The sequence below is a fragment of the Pseudophryne corroboree genome, chromosome 6 (genome assembly GCF_028390025.1).
Source record: "Pseudophryne corroboree isolate aPseCor3 chromosome 6, aPseCor3.hap2, whole genome shotgun sequence".
Lineage (NCBI taxonomy): Eukaryota > Metazoa > Chordata > Amphibia > Anura > Myobatrachidae > Pseudophryne > Pseudophryne corroboree.
In genome coordinates this window covers 588,906,321-588,927,686 of record NC_086449.1, presented here as the reverse complement: position 1 = coordinate 588,927,686, position 21,366 = coordinate 588,906,321, and the positions used below count along the sequence as shown (strand labels likewise).

Below are 21,366 nucleotides of genomic sequence, written 5' to 3'. Positions count from 1 at the left end.
ATTGTCCACTTTACTCACAGCCAGGAGTGGATCCGTTTGATCTCCGTGGACGGCCCCCGTTGTCGAACACAGCCACAGTGGAGAGAGGCACCTTCCTGGATTACGGGATACCTGGAGAATCTCTAGAGACGATTAGCATCCATACATGGACAATAACACCAAGAGGGTATTATTCAGCCGGAATCCGCTGGTAGCAGGAAGGACATCCGTATAGAATAAGCCCCAGTCCTGGATGCTAATCGTCTCTAGAGATTCTCCAGGTATCCCGTAATCCAGGAAGGTGCCTCTCTCCACTGTGGCTGTGTTCGACAACGGGGGCCGTCCACGGAGATCAAACGGATCCACTCCTGGCTGTGAGTAAAGTGGACAATTTTGCAAATGTGGCCCTATCTAGCACAGTGAGAGTAGGACGAAAAAAGTCCGTTAAACAGATACTAAAGCATAAGTATCCTACGCACCTGGCCACTCAGCGGCATTAATTAACGGGAGTAGAAAGCCGGCTTCTATCTGACATATAAGGAGATCTCCATGAGCATGTGGGAAAAAATCCTATAGCTGGAATTAAACAGCAAGCATCCATAAATTGTTCCTAATAAGGACTATATACTGTTCGGGACTTTTCACTGAAAATATGGTTACAATAAGTACTTCTATTTGGATATAATATAAATAACCGGTTAAATTTAATCAGCTGCAGCAGGGAGGATTTTTTAACTTCAATTATAATTTTATGTGTACATGTGTTTATTTTATATTTTATTGTGATATATATGTAATAAATTCAATATATTTGGATAAAGCGCTCTCTGGTAATATATTATTATCCTTGGTGCTACTTCTAGACCAGACAAGCCTGCTGCATGATGGGGCGGACCTACCCCTGGAAGACCCCAGGGTTGGAGGTCGACTTCTACAGTTCACCCAGGTCTGGTTAAAGCCCACTTCAGACGCATGGGTCCTGGAAGTTGTCTCTCACGGGTACGCAGTCTCTATATGAGAGGTCCCGCTCGCCAGTTAGCACCACGGTTCTACGTTCCGATCCGTTATAGGCAAAAGCTTTTCAAACGAGTGTCTGTTCTCTCCTGAGTACAGGAGTGGTTGTGCTGTACCTCAGTCCCAGAGAGGCAGAGGTTTAAACTCGACCCTGTTTCTTGTCCCCAAACCAAATGGGTCATTCCAGCCTATACTCAACCTCAAATCCCTGAACAAGTGTGTGAGTTTGTCCAGGTTTCGTATGGAAACACTGCGCTCAATTGTACTGACTGTGGAACCCGGACACTATATGGTATCCGTGGATATACAGGATGCATGCCTGCATATACCTATTGCCATGTCACACCAGCAGTTTCTACGGTTTGCTATTTGCAATCTACACTTTCAATTCCAGGCTCTACCCTTTGGACTGGCTATGGCTCCTCTGATCTTCACCAAGGTCATGGCCGTGATGACGGCACATCTCCATTGCCAGTGGATCAGAATCCTGCGTATCTGGACGACCTGCTGATTCTGGCAAATTCCCGCTATGTCCTCCTCAGTCATATGCAACTGACGGTAAACTTCCTGCAAGCGCACGGGTGGCTTATCACTTGGAAGAAATCCTCGCTGGTCCCAGCTCAGTGCATGGTGCACTTCTGGACACACACAGTCAACGGCTGTTTCTGTCTCCAGAAAGGGTCATGAAGCTTCAGGACAGGATAAGATGCTTCCTTTGTCGCCCCAGAGTGTCGATACACTCGGTAATGCAAGTACTTGGACTGATGGTGTCAGCTTTCGACATGGTAGAGTACGCTCCATTTCATTCCCGCCCACTACAGAGTTTAATCCTTTCCAAACGGGACGGCCTACCTCACCGGATCAGATCTCAAATGATCACTTTGAATCCGGAGGTTCGTCTGTCACTGAACTGGTGGCTACAGGACCAGCAGTTAAGCAGTTTCGCATTACTGGATCCCCGACAGGGTCCTGTTGACAACGGATGCCAGTCTGAGGGTATGGGGTGCGGTGTTGGAGCAACACTTGTTTCAGGGTAGTTGGACTAAAGAGGAATCATTCCTCCCAATAAACATTCTGGAGTTGAGGGCTGTGTTCAAGGCATTACCTCTCGCCCTGCCTCTGGTACAGAACAGGCCTGTTCAAGTACGATCAGACAACGCCACCACAGTGACATACATAAACCATCAAGGCGGCACTCGAAGCCACATAGCAATGATGGAAGTGTCAAAAATCCTTTGTTGGTCGGAACGCCATCTGCCAGCCAGCCGGCAGTGTTTGTTCTAGGCATCAGCAGGTCATCCAGGACCTGCACGCCGGAGAGTGGAGTCTTCATCCGGAAGTCTTTCAACTTCTAGTGGACAGATGGGGTCTACCGGACGTAGACCTAATGGCGCCTCGACACAATCACAAAGTTCCGGACTTCGGATCAAGGGCCAGGGATCCTCAAGCAGCATTCATGGACGCACTGGCGGTTCCATGGAACTTTCGGCTGCCCTAGGTGTTCCCTCCAGTGTCACTCCTGCCCAGGCTACTACGGAAGTTCAAACAAGAAGGAGGAATACTACTTCTAGTTGCTCCAGCGTGGCCTCGAAGGCAATGGTTCTTAGACCTGCAGGGTCTGTCGACAGAGAATCCATTTCTACTTCCTCAGTGTCCGGACCTCCTTGTACAGGGTCCTTGTGTCTACCCAGACCTGGCCAGACTGGCTTTGACAGTGTGGCTCTTGAAACATTACTCCTGAGGGCCAAAGTTTTCTCTGAGGCGGTTATCCAGACTATGTTGAAAGCCCGCAAACCGGCCCCTGCCGTATTTATCACAGGGTGTGGAATTCTTACTTCACATGGTGTGCTGATAGGAATTATGATGTCTCTACATTCAGAGCTTCTAGAATTCTGGCTTTTCTGCAACGAGGACTTGATTTAGGTCTCCGTCTGGCTTACCTGACGGTTCACATATCTGCCTTGTCGGTATATTTTCAGAGAAAAATTGCATCTATACCTGACGTTCATACTTTCAGTCAGGGCGTACTTAGGATTCAGCCTCCCTATGTCCCTCCTGTGGCTCCATGGGATTTGACTGTTGTACTAAAAGCCCTGCAAGAGTCTCCATTTGAACCTCTTGAGTCGGCGGACCTTAAATGGCTCACGGCAAAGGTCCTGTTCTTGCTGGCTATTGCCTCTGCAAGACGGGTGTCTGACTTAGGCGCTTTGTCCTGTCGTCCACCCTATGTGATTTTTCACCGTGACCGGGCAGTTCTACGAACTCGACCGGGTTGTTTGCCTAAGGTGGTCTCATCTTTTCACCTTAACCAAGAGATTGTGGTTCCGGCCTTTTATCTCTTCAGACTTGTCTTCCAAAGAGCGTTCTTTGGATGTGGTAAGGGCTCTCTGTATGTATGTGGAGAGGACTGCCGCTATCAGGAGGTCAGATTCCCTTTTCGTAATGTTTGGTTTCCTCAAACGTGGTTGGCCTACAAATAAGCAAACCTTGGCCAGATGGATTAGAATGGTGATTGCACAAGCTTATGCGCAGGCTGGACTCCCAGCTCCTGCTGCTATTAAAGCCCATTCTACTTAGTCTGTTGGACCTTCTTGGGCAGCCCGCCGTGGCGTGTACACAGAACAGTTGTGCAAGGCGGCTACCTAGTCCTCAGTGAACACGTTCATTAGGTTCTATGCATTTGATACTTCCGCCTCCCAGGATGCTTCCTTTGGACGCCAGGTTCTCATACCCGCTAAATGCGTGTCCCCTCCCTTGATGAACTGCTTTAGGACGTCCCTGATGTTTTCCTGTGGAATCCAATTTATGCTGCTACAGAAAAGGAGTTATGGTAGACTTTCCATGGTTAACACTATTTCTGCAAGATACCTTGGTTCCACAGGGCGCCCACCCTGATGCACCTTGCTTCTTTGAGTTCGTATGGCATTAGCCGCTGGTACTGTACCTTCTCCTGTCGTGAGAATGTGGTTCTATGTGACTAACATCTGCCTTCTCTCTTGCCTGCTCCTGCATTTGACTGGTTAACGAAACTGAGCTCTCAGTGCCTGAAGGCGGGGTTTGTAGGGGAGTCCCCAATACATCCTGGGACAGCCTAAAGCTTTAGCCTGTTGGTGCCTCTGGATCAAGATCCACTCTACACCCCGATGTTTTCTTGTAGTATCCAATGTATCTTGCAAAAAGAGTGTTAACCATGGTAAGTCTACCATAACGCTCCTTGTCTTTTTATCCAGCAACTTCCCAAGTGTTTCATATCCTCATTATACCCTCTGGTAAAACAAGCACAAATGGGTACATGAGAAAGCATGCTGATGTGCTGTTCTTGAATATGCAGAAAGCTTATTTTTCTACGTCCTTAAAAAAATAATAATCTGGGACGGTATGATGTATTATTTGTTTGCCTACTATATAATATAGATGGGCAGTAGACTATAAAATTGTTTTGTAAGCAAATAAAAGGTATCATTAATTAAAACAGATATACAGTAGATAACAAAGGACCTGTGTTGTCTACTTCCCACACATTGCTGACTTCTTAGAAGAAAACATAAGCTAGATAACATATGTATGTCATCTTGACACTTATTACAGATAAAGCACCTCTTGTCTTCTCAAGAGCCAAGCTGAAGCTACAGTAATCTATAAATCGGCCTTTGTTTCAAGTAAATATCTCAAGCACAATGTGATGTTTACAAGAAATGACTCTTTATTCAGTGTATCCCCTAGGATTTAATTAACCATGACAAAATGTGATTAAAATAATTTTACAACACATCACTTTGTAAATTTGACTGCATCTCTACTAACGTCCCTTACCTCATCAGTGACCACGAGACAGGCTTCCTATTTCCTGTCTCTACGTTTTTTTATGAAATATTTCCCTGTATATCGAAAGCATTTGCACAACTCCACCGAATCTTAATGGAAAGCAATTTACAGCAAGAATTATTGCCACTTGAAGCTGCAATTTTACATAGTTTTAAGGTGATTATATTACCATTTTAAGGTTATTGTTGGAGTAAATCTGAAGATCTCAGTTGACCCTAAATTTGCGTCACTAAATCTTGCACCCATTGACTTTCCAGTCACCTGTAGGTAACATTATTTTCAAATAAAGATCTTATTGTGTTGAAGCAGAAATCGGAGAAGTCGTTCCTCTAAACTGCTAATCATTTGGGGTCTAGTTTCAGTCCATCCTTGAATGCATATTTGCTGATGTTATGTTATGTATTGTTGCTAGTTTGGCCTATTAACGCGTGCCCAACAAATGAAGTACTCCTTTTTATGAGTTTTCCTGGACAGACAAGTATTCCCGTGTGAGGACTGCCCACCTACCTTATTACTATCATTCTTATTTCTCCATAGCGCCAGCATATTCTGTTGAAGTTTACTGTTGGGAATAAAATGAGGCTTTTAGAAGACAGGAAAGAGGGACCTGTTTGCAAGATTACACTCTATAAGTGTCGACTTTGAGGCAGTGGGTTGTATGAATGTGGAAAGAGAACAGATGCAAGTATAGAGTAAACTGTATAGCGGGGAGGTAATTGGGGGATTAGTATGTATAGCTTACTTGAAGAGGTAAGATTTCTGTCATTCGAACCATCAAGCCATCTATGGGAGCAAAATGGTCTTGTGGGAGGTCATTCCGTAGAGTGGGTGCAGGCCAAAAACATCCCGTATCGCGTGAACATTAACAGGTAATGAGTGTGGATGAGAGACACAGAGTAGAGTTTGAGTTAGGAGAAGTGTTGAGACAAGTGAAGAGGTGTATGTTGATTTTGTTGATAGTCTTATATGTAAGTAGAATTAGGTCTCTTTCATCCATGGGGGACACAGGGATCACTATGGGTATGGGTGGTAATGCTAGCCTGGGCACCAAACAGTTAAATCTCTTTACCCAGCAGAACAGACTCCCTCCCCCCTGTGACCACACCACAATTGCAGTCGCACTGCAATTTCAGCATGATCGCAGAAATTGTGGATGCCAACCTAAATAAGATCCCAAGAGCATTATACAGAGCCCTTTGCCACGCAAAGGATTTTCTTAGGCACTCTCTGGTAAAAGTACAGTCGGACAACGCGACAACCGTCGTCTACATAAATCATCAGGGAGGTACCTGCTTTCGGGGTGAACTGAGAGAGGTGATTTGCATTCTTCAGTGGGCAGGACAGTATCTCCCAGCTCTGTCAGCGGTTTACATTCACAGGGCTCAGAACTGGGAAGCTACTTTCTAAGTCGACAGGATGATCATGTGGGACAATGGTCTCTCCATCTAGAGGTCTTTTTCGTCTCCTTGTTCAGCGCAGGGGCTGTCCAACATTGACATGAATACCTCCCATTACAATCGCAAGCTCCCAAGGTCTTGCTCTCGCATAAGAGATCTGGGAGCCCTTCTAGTGGATGCCCTGGAAGTTCAGTGAAGTTTTCCGCTCATCTACGAATTTCCTCCAACCACGATGATTCTGCTGGTTCTCTGCAAGTTGAAGTTGGAGGGCAGCACAGTGATCCTTACAGCTCTGAATTGTGAGCTTGGTACACTAATCTTCTAAATTTTTCCATCGATGTCCCGTGGCTTCTTTTGCTCTGGCAGGACCTCCTGTCTAGCAGCCCACTCTTACTTCTGGATCTTGACTGGGTGGCTCATGAGACATGCATCCTAAAAGCTAAAGGGTTCTCTTCGTCCATTATCGGCACAATGCTTAATGCGAGAATACCTTCCTCCACCTGGATCTACCACAGGGTTTGAGTGGTGTGCGGTTCGAGGTTTCAACCCTAGATCTTTTTGTTTCGCCAGAGTCTTGTTGTTTCTCCAGTTAGGTCTGAACATAGGCCTTTCCTCACTCAAAGTACAGATTTCAGCACTTTTGTCCCTTTTCCAACGTAAGGTGGCGCTTCTGCCTGATGTGCAGACCTTTCTGCAGGGGATTCTCCATGTTTGTTCCACTGGTGGCTCCGTGGAACTTGTCTCCTGTCCTAAGGGCTTTACAGTCTGCCACTTTTCGAACCCATTGATACTGTTGACCATGGCTGGCTTTTATGAAAGACTGTATTTCTACTTGCAATTGCTTTGTCCCTATTGGTCTCTAATTTGAGCGCCTTGCCTTGGCGCTCTCCTTTAATTATTTTCCATCTAGACCGAATTATTCTTCGCACACGCCTGGGTCATCTTCCTAAAGTCGTATGCCATTTCCACATCAATCAGGAGATTGTGGTTCCATCCTTTCAGGTGCCCGATGATTCCCCAGAGCAGGCCGCCTTGGACGTTGTGCTGGCCCTCTGGATTTATGTAGACAGAACTCAGGATTTTCGCAAATCTGATTTACCTTTTTGTTCTGTATGGTTTCAACAAACTGTGCTGGCTGGCCACTCAACAGACCTTGGTTAGGTGGCTCCACCTGAATATTCGACTATTCGACAGGCTAATTGTGTGGCCTCCATACGTGCTTATTCCACCAGGGCTGTCGGCATTTCATGGTCCTCTTCTCATACGTTCATTAAATTTTATTAATTTGACAACATCGCCTCCGGTTCCTTACCAGTTTCCCTTTTCTTCATGCCTCTGTATGTTTGATGTGTGTGTACACCAATCTTCTATCTCCTTCCTTCTCCCTGCTTTTGGGTTTATTCACTTTAACTTGAAGCCTGAGCTGGGTGCAGGGTATAGGGGGAGAGGGAACCTGTGCTGCTGGGTAAAGATATTTAACGGTTTGGTGCCCAGGCTAGCCTCACCACTCATACTTATAGTGATCCCTGTGTTCTCCATGGACTCTGAGAAAAGGATTTTACAGGCAAGGACAAAAATCCCATTTTTTATATTGCCTGACGACCATTGTAGGGACTGACAGAGTGTAACCCCATTAACCCATGTGATGTATGGTATGTTGCATACATAATACAAAATCCTCCTGCTACTAATTGATATAGGAATGCATACAATCCTATTTTAGTGTTTGTCAACTGCTATATACCTTTAGAATGTTCTACTGTTTTTGCATGACATAGAAACCAAGTGATGGATCACCCTTACAATAAATGCAAATGTGTCGAGCTATAAATATTAATGAACATTTGCTTGAAATATAGCCACGTATGCTCTACTTCAAATGAGAGCGTGTTCTATGGTGTTGCATTGATGTCTGAGCCTGTCACATAAATCCCATTGGACAGAATACATTAGAAAATGGAACAAGTAGGGTTAGCAAATACTTGCAGCGTCTCCAATATTGGCCACTTAGCATTATATATTTATTTTGGTTTTAGACCTCCATCTGTAGTACTGGATACGATGGAAAGTGTTTACCTGCATTACCTTTTCCTTTCACTGACCGACCAATGTAAATCTTCCTATACATGCAAATTCTAGTGCATTAAGTCTGTGTACAGATGGAAATATCTGCATGTCACTAAACATACATTTTACTTGTCACCTTTGCAGGTTAGTCTGGCTTATTCATATGAGACAAAAGACGCTCTCTGCCTGGTGCTAACGCTAATGAATGGAGGGGATTTGAAGTTTCACATTTATCACATGGGAGAGTCAGGGTTTGATCAGGACCGAGCAATATTTTATGCTGCGGAAATCTGCTGTGGACTCCAAGATCTACACCAAGAAAGAATAGTGTACAGGTATGGACTAGTGTTTAAGTTACAATGTTCTATGAAAGCCAACACAATGGCTATATTATGACAATGCAGTAAAGATAATACTTAAACTATCAATGTTACCAGAATGCCTGAAGCACTTCGCTGGCAGTAAAAACAATCTCCAATAATATACGGTAGTTACATGATACGTCAGTGTAACCACATCAGAGAACGAGAGGCAGGACTGCACAGATTTAGCTGTGCATAAAGGAATCGTCTTTTGTAATATTTGGTAGAAGCTTTAATTTTGTGTCCGTGGAGAAATTAAATAGTATGTGTGACTGTGTAAATGTCCTTATATATCCACTATGAAGAGTTGGTATGCTGTGTACAGGCGATGACCAGCTTATACCAACTTTGTCCAACAGAATTACACCAGTAGCGCCAAACATATACTCTTAAGCATACCGGTAAAGCTAACATACAACATAGAAACTAGCTGAACTGACATTTGAAGCTCAGCTAAGTGTTGGATGTGTCTGTATCTGCATTAGATGAGCCTAGTAAGCTTTAGGTCTGACAATGTGGTGCTCCTGTGATTGCCCTTCAGACTTTGCTAATTAGGGGCAAGGGAGAAAAGCTAGAGATCACAAGTACAGCTCCAGACGCACCCACCACTAGTACCATGTACTCTGGAAGTTATTGTTACACCCACACACATATCTGAATAAAGAATGTTTCTATTTATTAAACCCAAACCACAATAACCTTGTAAAATAACATATGGGGAAAGCCATATAGAGTAATTATCAATGTCTAAAGCCAACCTCTGGTAGTGTACGTCTTGGACACAGTCCGTTTGTCGCATTGTTTCTCTCTAGGTGTCTGTAAAGGGTCCTACACACTGGCAGATAATACTGCACGATATGAACGTTCTCGTTCATATCGTGCAGTGTGTAGGCACCAACGATGCGCGGCCCCACGCTTGTTCATCATTGGTGCCCCGTCGGTTATGCATGCAGGCCAATTTGGACGAGATTGTCCATATTAGCATGCATTGCTCTGGCGCCGGGTGACGGGAAGAGTGAAGAAACTTCACTCCCACCACCGCCGGGTCGCCCATCTGCCGTATCGGTGGTCGGGCAGCTCAGCGGCGGGTCGCCCAATCTGTTGGGCCCTTAAGGCAATACCATCATCAGTGATGCATCTCCCTATGATCTCCACTTTCCACGCTTTACATTGGTGCTCCTCTATTGGATTCCTATCTCCTGGGTCTGGACTCCGGTATGGTCCACCTGCCCCTGGCCCCTCTCCCAGTGATGGCCCCATGATGATTGCTAATACTTGACTCACAGAACAAATGAGCGTACTCACTGGAGATGTGATTAGCATCCTCCCTGAATCTATACATTTCTTACCCCCTGCAGATTGGTGATCTCTCTCTGACTGTCCCCATTGGCAGTCTGACAAGCCCTGCTATCGCCAGAGAGAGGCAAACGCTGACACTTGTCACACCTGTAGAGTCTGTGTTTGCATGATCGATCACGCTCAGGGTGGACACCGCTCTTTCAGATGCATATCATTATGCTGAACTACAGCTTACATTGCCTTTATATATACACACACACACACACACACACACACACACACACACACACACACACACACACACACACACACACACACACACACAACATGATTTGACTACCTAAAGAAAAGGGTCCTGAGGGCTTAACCTTTATTTGTACCTGTACACACCACTCCTTAACCAGTGTAATATCTGAAACACGTAAAGGGGTAAACTGTACGTACTTTGACAACAGACCATACTGTGTGTACAATTGATAATGTACCTTTATAGACTCTCTCGCAAATTGAGCACAGTACATAACAATTTGTTTTGTGTTCACTTGCTGTTTTATTGGTTAACTCATTTAAATTACTTTTTGTACAGAGACTTAAAACCAGAAAACATTTTGCTGGATGACCATGGTAAGCCCTAATATACTGTATATCATTATCTGATGTTGGGACCCAGGAAATCTATCTCCCTGACAAGTTTTTAATACTACTTCTCTTATTGCTAAAGGTCACATTCGGATCTCTGATCTGGGACTTGCTGTGCACATTCCAGAGGGCCAGACTATTAAAGGAAGAGTAGGCACTGTGGGCTACATGGGTGAGTAAGAAATCGAGGTGAACATGGATAATGCTGGAGAGGATCGTGGTATCACTACTTTTGTTTCTTCTTAGCGCCGGAAGTGGTGAGGAATGAGCACTACACGTTTAGCCCGGACTGGTGGGCACTGGGTTGTCTGCTCTATGAAATGATTGAAGGACAGTCCCCTTTCCAGCAGAGGAAGAGAAAGATCAAGCGTGAGGAGGTGGAGCGCCTGGTAAAGGAGGGCCAAGAGGAATATTCTGCCAAGTTCAGCCAAGAAGCAAAATCTCTCTGTGCCATGGTGAGGAAGCGACAATGCTTGGAGTTTAACAGATCACCTTTTTGTGATGGAGTGTGTTGCTAGACGATGTCCAAATGATTTTCAACAGTGAATTTACACTCTGGTTATTATTAGAAAAACAGTCTTTAAACCTATAACACGAATGTGAGCAGTAGTTGTTATTGGGCCTAATTCAGATCTGATCGCAGCAGCAAAATCTTTCTCTAATGGGCAAAACCATGTGCACTGCAGGTGGGGCAAATGTAACATGTGCAGAGAGTTACATTTGGGTGGGTTATTTTGTTTCTGTGCAGAGTAAATACTGGCTGCTTTATTTTTAGATTTCAGTTTGAACACACCCCACCCAAATCTAACTCGCTCTGCACATGTTACATCTGCCCCCACCTGCAGTGCACATGGTTTTGCCCATTAGAGAAAAACTTTGCTGCTGCGATCAGGTCTGAATTAGGCCTGTTGTGAGTAGAGGTAGGTTATATAACTGGATTGTGATTTGGCAAGAAAATAAGTGTGGGACACTTTCTTCAACCGCTAAACATCTGCTGACCGGAAGACTAGCTTTGGGTTGCTTACTTGTGTAATTAGGATTTGTAACCTCTGCATATGCTGACACTTCTTCTTCTAGAATAGGCATTCCCTCTGTCCTCAAGGCACACTAAACAGTCCAGGCTTTAGTAATAGCCATGCTTGAGCACAGGTGACTTAATTAGTACCTCAGTTACTTTGATTTAATCATCTGTGCTGCAGCTTGTATATTACTAAAACCTGCCTGTTAAGCGCACTACACACTTGCTGATGTGTGCAGGCGATATGAATTTTCTTATTCAGTAATATACGAGAAATCGTTCATATGCACCAACGATGAACGATGCGCGTCCCCGCGGTCATTCATCATTGGTTCTCCGTCGCTTTGCAATGCAAGTCAATTAGGACGATGGTCGATCATCATTCAGATCGATCATTGTCAAAATTGAATGCATCGGCAAGTGTGTAGTGCGCTTTAGTGTGCCTTGAGGACCGAGGTTGGGAATACCTGTTCTAGAGCAAGGTGCAGAGCTAGCGTTTACTGTAATGGCAAGCTTTGTTTGTTCAGTAAAAGATTGGAAGCTTCCCCCATGAAAAGTGCCATGGTATTTTTATTTATTTTTGTGTATTAAAAAAAAAATCATCAGAAAAGGGTCAGAACTGAAGTCTCTATTGAATTCAGTTTTAAAAGAGGAAATAAGACAAAGTGTATTTATTTTTTTCATTCTTTCAAGATGCAAAGGGAGCGATATATCACGGTATAAGTAGAATATCGGCAACACACTCCTCCCATATGCAATATTGGTAACACTGGTTTCAACTGTAGTCACTAACTTTCATCAAGCTGCTTGATTGGCAGGGACATCAGAGGTGGATGATGAATTGATGACACAATGGTTAGCAATGATGTGGTTGGCTTAAGTCTTGCGGGTGGATCTTGCGAGTTTTAGCACTTTGGATGCTCTGTAGCTGAACGTATGCTTCTGCAGCTACTCCAAGTAACATGCATCTCCACTTTTGGCTGAGTGAGCGTAAAGGGTGGTAAACTTAGCACGTAGGCTAAGGTTAGTGAGGACGAGTTGAGTATGTGAAGACAGAATTATAGACTATGCACCCTATTCGGCGCGGATCGAAAAATTAAGAAAAACCGCAGTCCGGCCAATTATGGAACGACTGCACATGCGCAACGTTCATATTGCGCGTGCGCACCCATGGTTTGCATTAATTTTTTGCAAACGCATTGTGCTTCAACGCAATCGCATGTTGATTGACAGGGAGCCAGCATTTAGGAGAAGAAACATGGCATTTTGCAGTTGTGTTTGAAAAACTGTAGGTGTGGCAAGGCTTTTTCGGGTGGGTCTCTGATGTCAGCGATGACCACTTCCAGCCTCTTGTGTATGCAGAATTATGGACGACCGTGCCTGTCGCAGATTAATAAACTCTTCAATGTTCCGGTATTTGCATATAGTTATGTGATCACATCGCGCATTGCGATGCATTTGCAATTTCTGCAGTGGGTGTTTTTCCTTTATTTCTGGGCAGCAACTATTTGATCGTAGCAACTGCTTTTCTCTTACGTCCTAGAGGATGCTGGGGTCCACATTAGTACCATGGGGTATAGACTGGTCCACTAGGAACCATTGGCATTTTAAGAGTTTGAGAGTGTGGGCTGGCTCCTCCCTCTATGCCCCTCCTACCAGACTCAGTTTAGAAAATGTGTCCGGAGGAGCCGGTCACAGCTATGGGAGCTCTACAGAGTTTCTCTAGTAATGTTTATCTGAGTTTATTATTTTACAGGGAGGCTGCTGGCAACAGCCTCCCTGCTTCGTGAGACTAAGGGGGGGAGCAGTGTCCGCCCTGCGGGGTCTGAGCCGCTATCTCCACTGACAGGACACTGAGCTCCTGCGGGGATAGATCGTTCTCCGCCACAGGGGATTGCTCACCCTGGCAGTATGCCGCCACCCCCTTACAGAGCTGAAGACTTGTGGCGAGTGAGTCACGACTGCGCTCCGGAGGCTCAGCGGTACATAGTGCGGCGCTGTGAGGGGCGCCCTGAGCCAGCGCCTACACCCTACACTGGTCACACAGCCTGTCGGGGTCCCCGGATCTCAGCCAGCACAAATCCTCAGGCCAGTATAATCCTATGAAGAGCAGGAAGACAGCGCCATTTTGGGGGGTGGAGCTTCTCCTCGGAGCGGACCCAGCAGCATTCCGCGCCATTTTCCTGCCGGCACACCACTGTCAGTGAAGAGCAAGTCCCTCCACAGAAACTCCAGCTATCACGGTACCAGGGGGTTGTAGAAGGGGGGGAGGCTGCAAAATGACTGTGTAACCTATTAAGGTGCACAGTCAGCGCTGATAGGAGGTCTCCCTTTATATTAAAAGCGCCGTGTGTGGGTTGGCTCCAATCTCTGTCTCTCTCTTGCCATTCTTGGGGGTGAAACTCTGCCCTCCCCTGTGAGTGGAGTGGAGTGGAGTGGAGTGGAGTGGAGTGGAGTGGAGTGGAGTGGAGTGGCTGTGGTCTCCATTAAGCAATGTCCAGGGACTCTGTGTCATATGCTGCAGAGGATATGTCCTCTCAGGATGATCCCATTCCATATAATCAGGATTGCACTGGTTTAGCACAGATTCCAGCAAGGGAGCCTTAGTGGTTATTCTCTATCAAATCTATGATTTCTCAGATTTCAAATAGGGTTGCACAAAATGAATCTGCAACTCAGGCTTTACAGAATTCTATGGCAGTCTGGCCCAGTTCTGGTACATCAGGGCTCCCCGCTGTATATTCACATAAACGTGCTCTTGCTCAGATCATGCAGGATGATACCGATACCGATTCTGATACTGCAGATGGTGACAGGGATGTGTTGCAGGAAGTGCATCTCTTGCAAAAGGGGTGCAGTTGATGATAGAGGCTATTGGGGATGTGTTGAATATTGCTGATACAACACCCGAGCAGGTTGAGGAGGCTTACTTCACTGAAAATAAGAAAGCCTCGCTAACCTTACCTGCGTCAAAGGAATTAAGTGCTATATTTGAAAAGGCTTGGGAAAACACGGATAAAAAATTCCAGATACCTAAAAGGGTTCTGGTAGCGTTTCCTTTCCCGGTAGAGGATAGGAAAAATGGGAAAACCCACCTATTGTTGACGTGTCGGTATCCAGACTCTCAAAAAAGGTGGTTTTACCTGTTCCAGGATCTACCGCTTTGAAAGAGCTGGATGATCGTAAAATTGATAATACGCTCAAATCCATGTACACGGCTTCTGGGGCAATCCTACGTCCCACTATTGCCAGTGCTTGGATTGCCAAAGCTATAGTAAAGTGGTCAGGCACGTTACTTGAGGACTTGGATACTATGGAGAAATGTGATGTTGAATTGTTTTTACGTAACATTCAGGATTCGGCAGGATTTCTGGTAGCATCCATGAAAGACCTGGGTTCCATGGTTGCAGGGATTTTCTCCATGTCAGTATCAGCTCGTCGAGAACTGTGGTTGCGCCAGTGGTCTGCTGACGCGGAATCCAGGAGAAATGTGGAGACCCTACCCTACACAGGTAAGGCTCTCTTTGGGGAAACGTTAGATGCGTGAATCTCCACGGCTATGGCTGGTAAGTCACCCTTTCTTCCCTCAGCTACACCTGCTCCGAAGAAACACTTTTCTTCAGTTACATCACAGCCCTTTCGGTCTAACAGGCCGAGAAAGGCCAAGCCGTCCAACATCTTCATTCAGGGAGGTCAGCCCAAGTTCAAGAAACCTGCGGCTTCAGGTTCCCAGGAACAGAAACCTGCTTCAGGTACCCCAAAGTCCTCCGCATAACGGTGGACTGCATGCCCCGGAGGTGGGTCTGGTGGGAGCGAGACTCGGACATATTTAGTCATGTCTGGGTGTCCTCCGGCCTGGACCCCTGGGTGCAAGATATTGTGTCCCAGGGATACACGCTGGAATTTCAAAATCTCCCTCCTCACCGATTTTTCAGATCAGGCTTGCCAGCTCTGCTGACAGACAGGACTGTCCTGCAAGAAGCAGTCCAGAAGTTGGTGGAGGCACAAGTTATTGTACCAGTACCTCCTCTTATGCAAAACAAAGGTTACTATTCGAACCTCTTTGTGGTACCGAAACCAGATGGTTCGGTCAGGCCCATTCTGAACTTAAAATCACTAAACCCCTTTCTGAGGGAGTTCAAGTTCAAAATGGTGTCTCTAAGGGCAGTGATATCAGGTCTGGAGGAGGGGGAATTCCTAGTATCCCTGGATATCAAGGATGCGTACCTCCACATTCCGATTTGGCTGCCGCATCAGGCTGATCTCCATTTCGCATTACTGGATTGTCATTTCCAGTTCCAGGCCCTGCCATTCGGCCTCTCAACAGCACCGAGGGTATTCACCAAGGTGATGGCGGAAATGATGATTCTCCTCTGCAGACAGGGGTTGAACATAATTCCGTATCTGGACGGTCTGCTGGTGAAGGCATCGTCCAAGGAGAAGCTGTTACTGTCCATAACACTCACGACCCAGCTTCTCAGGGAACATGGTTGGATCCTGAATCTTCCAAAATCACAATTCTGGAACTAAGAGCTGTCTACAACGGTCTTCTCCAAGCGGCCCATCTTCTGAGAAATAGGGCTATTCAAGTGCAGTCGGACAATGTGACAACGGTAGCTTTCATAAACCGACAGGGTGGAACGAAGAGCAGAGCTGCAATGGCAGCAAGAATCATCCTCTGGTCAGAAAAGCACGCGTTGGCGCTGTCAGCAATCTTCATTCCGGGAGTAGACAACTGGGAAGCGGACTTCCTTAGCAGACACGATCTCCATCCAGGGGAGAGGGGCCTCCATCCGAAGGTGTTCAGGGAGGTAACAGATCTTTGGGGCGTACCCCAGATCGACATGATGACCTCTCGTCTCAACAAGAATCTTCGGCGATATTGTTACAGGTCGAGGGACCCGCAAGTAGTGGCGGTGGACGCCCTAGTGACTCCGTGGGTATTCCAGTCGGTGTACGTGTTTCCTCCACTTCCACTCATCCCAAGAGTTCTAAAGCTCATAAGGAGAACAAGGGTTCAAGTGATCCTCATTGCTCCAGACTGGCCAAGAAGGACTTGGTACGCGGGTCTTCTGGATCTACTGCAAGATGAGCCGAGGCCTCTTCCTCTTCAGGAGGACCTGCTGCAGCAGGGGCCGTTCGCCTATCAAGACCTACCGCGGCTACGTTTGACAGCATGGAGGTTGAACGCATGATACTAACTCGGAAGGGCATTCTGAACATGTTTATTCCTACCCTGATACAGGCTAGTAAAGGAGTAATACATTACCATCGAATTTGGAAAAAAATATGTATCTTAGTGTGAGTCCAAGAAATTTCCTGCGGTGGAGTTTCAACTGGGACGGTTTCTCCTCTTCCTGCAAGCTGGTGTGGATATGGGCCTGAGGTTGGGATCTGTGAAGGTCCAGATTTCGGCCCTATCCATTTTCTTCCAAAAACAATTGACTGCCCTCCCTGAGGTTCAGACCTTTTTTAAGGGAGTTCTGCACATCCAACCTCCCTTTGTACCGCCTTGGGACCTTTAACGTGGTGTTGCAGTTCCTCCAATCGGAACGGTTTGAGCCTCTACAGGTGGTTGAGGTCAAATTTCTTACATGGAAGGCTATCACTTTGTTGGCTTTAGCTTCTGCTAGACGTGTGTCGGAGTTGGGGACTTTGTCCTGTAAAAGCCCATACTTGATCTTCCACGAAGATAGAGCTGAGCTCCGGACACGTCAGCAGTTTCTTCCGAAAGTTGTGTCGGCATTCATATCAACCAACTTAGTGTGGTGCCAGTGGCTACGGACTCCTCAATTTCATCAAAGTCCTTGGATGTTGTAAGGGCTCTGAAAATCTATGTGAAGAGGACTGCTCGTCACAGGAAATCGGACTCTCTGTTTGTCCTGTATGACCCCAAGAAAATTGGGTGTCCTGCTTCTAAGCAGACGATCTCTCGCTTGATCAGGTTCACTATCCAGCATGCGTATTCTACAGCAGGCTTGCCGTGTCCTACGTCTGTCGAGGCCCACTCTACTCGTAAGGTGGGGTCTTCCTGGGCGGCTGCCCGGGGTGTCTCGGCGTTACAACTTTGCCGAGCTGCAACTTGGTCTGGGTCGAACACGTTTGCAAAGTTCTACAAGTTCGATACTTTGGCCTCTGATGATCTGAAGTTCAGTCAATCAGTTCAGCAGGAGCCTCCGAGCTCTCCCTCCAGTTCTGGGAGCTTTGGTACATCCCCATGGTACTAATGTGGACCCCAGCATCCTCTAGGACGTAAGAAAAAATAGGATTTTGGTTACCTACCGGTAAATCCCTTTCTCGTAGTTCGTAGAGGATGCTGGGAGCCCGCCCAGCGCTTCGTTTTCCTGCAATTATCATCTGGTTCAGTACAACTTTGTTTTTAGTTAAGTATTGTATTGTTACTTGGTAAGTAATGTTTTCAGCGGTTGCTGAGTTTTCAAGCTAAATTAGCTTGATGTGCCTTGTATGTGTGAGCTGGTATGAATCTCTCCACTATCTGTGTTAAATTCTTCCCTCGAAGATGTCCGTCTCCTCGGGCACAGTTTCTAGACTGAGTCTGGTAGGAGGGGCATAGAGCCCCTACACTCAAACTCTTAATGTGCCAATGGCTCCTGGTGGACCCGTCTATACCCCATGGTACTAATGTGGACCCTAGCATCCTCTACGGACAATGAGAAAAGGATTTACCGGTAGGTAACAAAAATCCTATTTTTAGTTATTTTTGCAATCCAGCCTAAATAAGGGCCTGTGTTTTCTCTTGCCCCAAAGTTAGGGATAGGGCTTGTATAAGTTTGCGCTGATGCTAGGGAATGCGGTCCTATGAATGCGTACAACTTGGAATATAGGCAATAGCCACACAACATTCCATGCATGCAATGCAAGTAAAATTGCGGATAACTTGCAACTCTGAATCGTCCCTTGGTATCTGATCAACAGCAGACACCCATACTTTCATTTGTGTCTTACTGTCCAGATTGTTTTCTTGTAGAGGGCCATTATATAACTTCATCTTGTACGTGCTTTCCTCTATCGTCATGCTTTTTCTACAGTCATGTGGTTTTAATCACTACAGAGTCAGAAATAAAACTGACAAGGTTTCCTTTCTTCCTGTCAGCAAGCAAATTATTTAAAAACTTAAATCATGTGGGAAGAAACAAGGTTAAAAAGCCAAATGTTTGATGAAATGTGTGGCTGTTGTGTGTTTTTACCCGGGACTTGTCTCCTGCACACAACAGAAGTGTTACAGACAAACTCTTGTTATGACCGAATAGAGCTGGATACAGAAGCAGGGTTTTCTTTCATTCACTCGAGGGAAATTGGACCATGGAGCATATAGCACTTTAAAATACTCCATATGTTTTATGCTCCTTTCTTTAACCTCACCCAGCATGCAACCCTATTATTTATTTCTTATTCGCACAGGTCAGGGTGCTTTCTCTGGTGGTGCATAGGCTTTTTATATATTATTGAAGTACTAATTTCTTTAATAACACAGCTGCAGATGTGTTGAATCAGTTTGCATTGCTTGGTTGCCTGAAAACTGGAGAGGAAGTACCATCCTTCTTGCCATCTCCATTTCCTAGTGCTGGAGTATTTATACTTCTGGTCTTAGTCCTGTCCTGGGGAGAGTCTGATTGAGTTCTAAACCTTCCCCACCCCCCAAAAAAACAACAACTTTAAACTATAGGCCACCTAACAACCTAAGGAAACAGTGTTATTGTGGTTTGTCTTCTGCTATAACGAGATTGGTGGTGGTATTTCCTTTTCAGATTTCTGGGTGAGGGGCGTAATGAACCGGGAATATAACCTTTATCTATTCAGAAAACCGCCCAGATCTTTTCTCACTACAGGCATTATTACATACCCTTTCAAGTGCCAGGACTGCAGGAAGCCCCACACACATTACTAACCACAAGTTTGATGGTTTCAGTGCCGCTTGACAGAAGATCATGGGCTTCGCAAAATGTTTTTGTTCCGGAAAAAACAAATGGATTCTTTTAGTTGGATAGTTTTCATGATGAAATTGTTAGGATCCATTATCAGTGACATGGAATGGGGCAAGTGTATGGTTTCCATGAATGTCAAGGATGCATTATTTGCCTGTTTTTAATATGGGAAGTTACCTAAGCCATCATTCTCAGATTTGTGATTGCATGATTTTTGCTCCATGGGTGTTGATAAAATGTAATGCTGTCATGATCACTCTTCTGAGGTCCAAGGTTCTGATGGGTATTCACTTCCTGGAACATCTACTGTATGTATCAAGGCTGAGTCTTATAAATCTAGTTCAGACTCATTAGCAAGAATCTGTACAGAGTTCCACAGTTACACTACAACGATAATGCCCCATTTCATCCGATTTCGACCTTTCGGGCCGATAAATCGGATGGAAAGTGGCAAATCAGATGTGTTTTACATCCGATCCGATGCGCGGTCCTGTGAGCATCGGATCGGAACCCCTAGATCGTTAGTGCTGCACTCGTGATATCTTGGATCCTGCAGGCATGGCTGGGATCGCATAAGATACATCGTATGCAAAAGGACCGCATGCGCTGTATCCTATGCAATCCTGCCGGCCGGGAGGCTACCGGGCGGTTCAAGGGAAATCTTATGCGACATGAGGGTCAGACATGTCGCTGTAATGTATGGGGCCCTTAAGATTATCACATACCAACATCTGATCTAGTTCCTATCCAGAGCCTTGTTGTAATGGGTCTGCTGTGCCACACTCAACATCAGTGTTTTCTCTATCGTCCTAAGTGGATGCTGGGGTTCCTGAAAGGACCATGGGGAATAGCGGCTCCGCAGGAGACAGGGCACAAAAGTAAAGCTTTTACAGGTCAGGTGGTGTGTACTGGCTCCTCCCCCTATGACCCTCCTCCAGACTCCAGTTAGATTTTTGTGCCCGGCCGAGAAGGGTGCAATTCTAGGTGGCTCTCATAAAGAGCTGCTTAGAGAGTTTAGCTTAGGTTTTTTATTTTACAGTGATTCCTGCTGGCAACAGGATCACTGCAACGAGGGACAGAGGGGAGAAGAAGTGAACTCACCTGCGTGCAGGATGGATTGGCTTCTTGGCTACTGGACATGAAGCTCCAGAGGGACGATCACAGGTACAGCCTGGATGGTCACCGGAGCCACGCCGCCGGCCCCCTCACAGATGCTGAAGCAAGAAGAGGTCCAGAATCGGCGGCTGAAGACTCCTGCAGTCTTCTTAAGGTAGCGCACAGCACTGCAGCTGTGCGCCATTTTCCTCTCAGCACACTTCACACGGCAGTCACTGAGGGTGCAGGGCGCTGGGGGGGGGCGCCCTGGGAGGCAAATGAAAACCTTTAAAAAGGCTAAAAATACCTCACATATAGCCCCAGAGGCTATATGGAGATATTTACCCCTGCCTAAATGTACTAAATAGCGGGAGACGAGCCCGCCGAAAAAGGGGCGGGGCCTATCTCCTCAGCACACGGCGCCATTTTCTGTCACAGCTCCGCTGGTCAGGAAGGCTCCCAGGTCTCTCCCCTGCACTGCACTACAGAAACAGGGTATAACAGAGAGGGGGGGCAAAATAAATGGCAATATATTAATATAAAAGCAGCTATAAGGGAGCACTTAATCATAAGGCTATCCCTGTCATATATAGCGCTTTTTGGTGTGTGCTGGCAGACTCTCCCTCTGTCTCCCCAAAGGGCTAGTGGGTCCTGTCTTCGTATAGAGCATTCCCTGTGTGTCTGCTGTGTGTCGGTACGTGTGTGTCGACATGTATGAGGACGTT

General features: G+C 46.0%; 1 protein-coding gene across 2 annotated transcripts in view; it reads left to right on the top strand.

Moving 5' to 3' along the window:
- The window catches only part of GRK6 (G protein-coupled receptor kinase 6), a 94,447-nt gene that overhangs the window by 38,246 nt on the left and 34,835 nt on the right, over window positions 1–21,366 (top strand). For both annotated transcript variants that reach the window (XM_063927983.1, XM_063927984.1), the window contains exons 9-12: window positions 8,427–8,617; window positions 10,530–10,567; window positions 10,665–10,754; window positions 10,829–11,037. In XM_063927983.1, coding sequence (XP_063784053.1) covers window positions 8,427–8,617; window positions 10,530–10,567; window positions 10,665–10,754; window positions 10,829–11,037 — 528 coding nt within the window. The remainder of the gene's footprint in view (window positions 1–8,426; window positions 8,618–10,529; window positions 10,568–10,664; window positions 10,755–10,828; window positions 11,038–21,366) is intronic.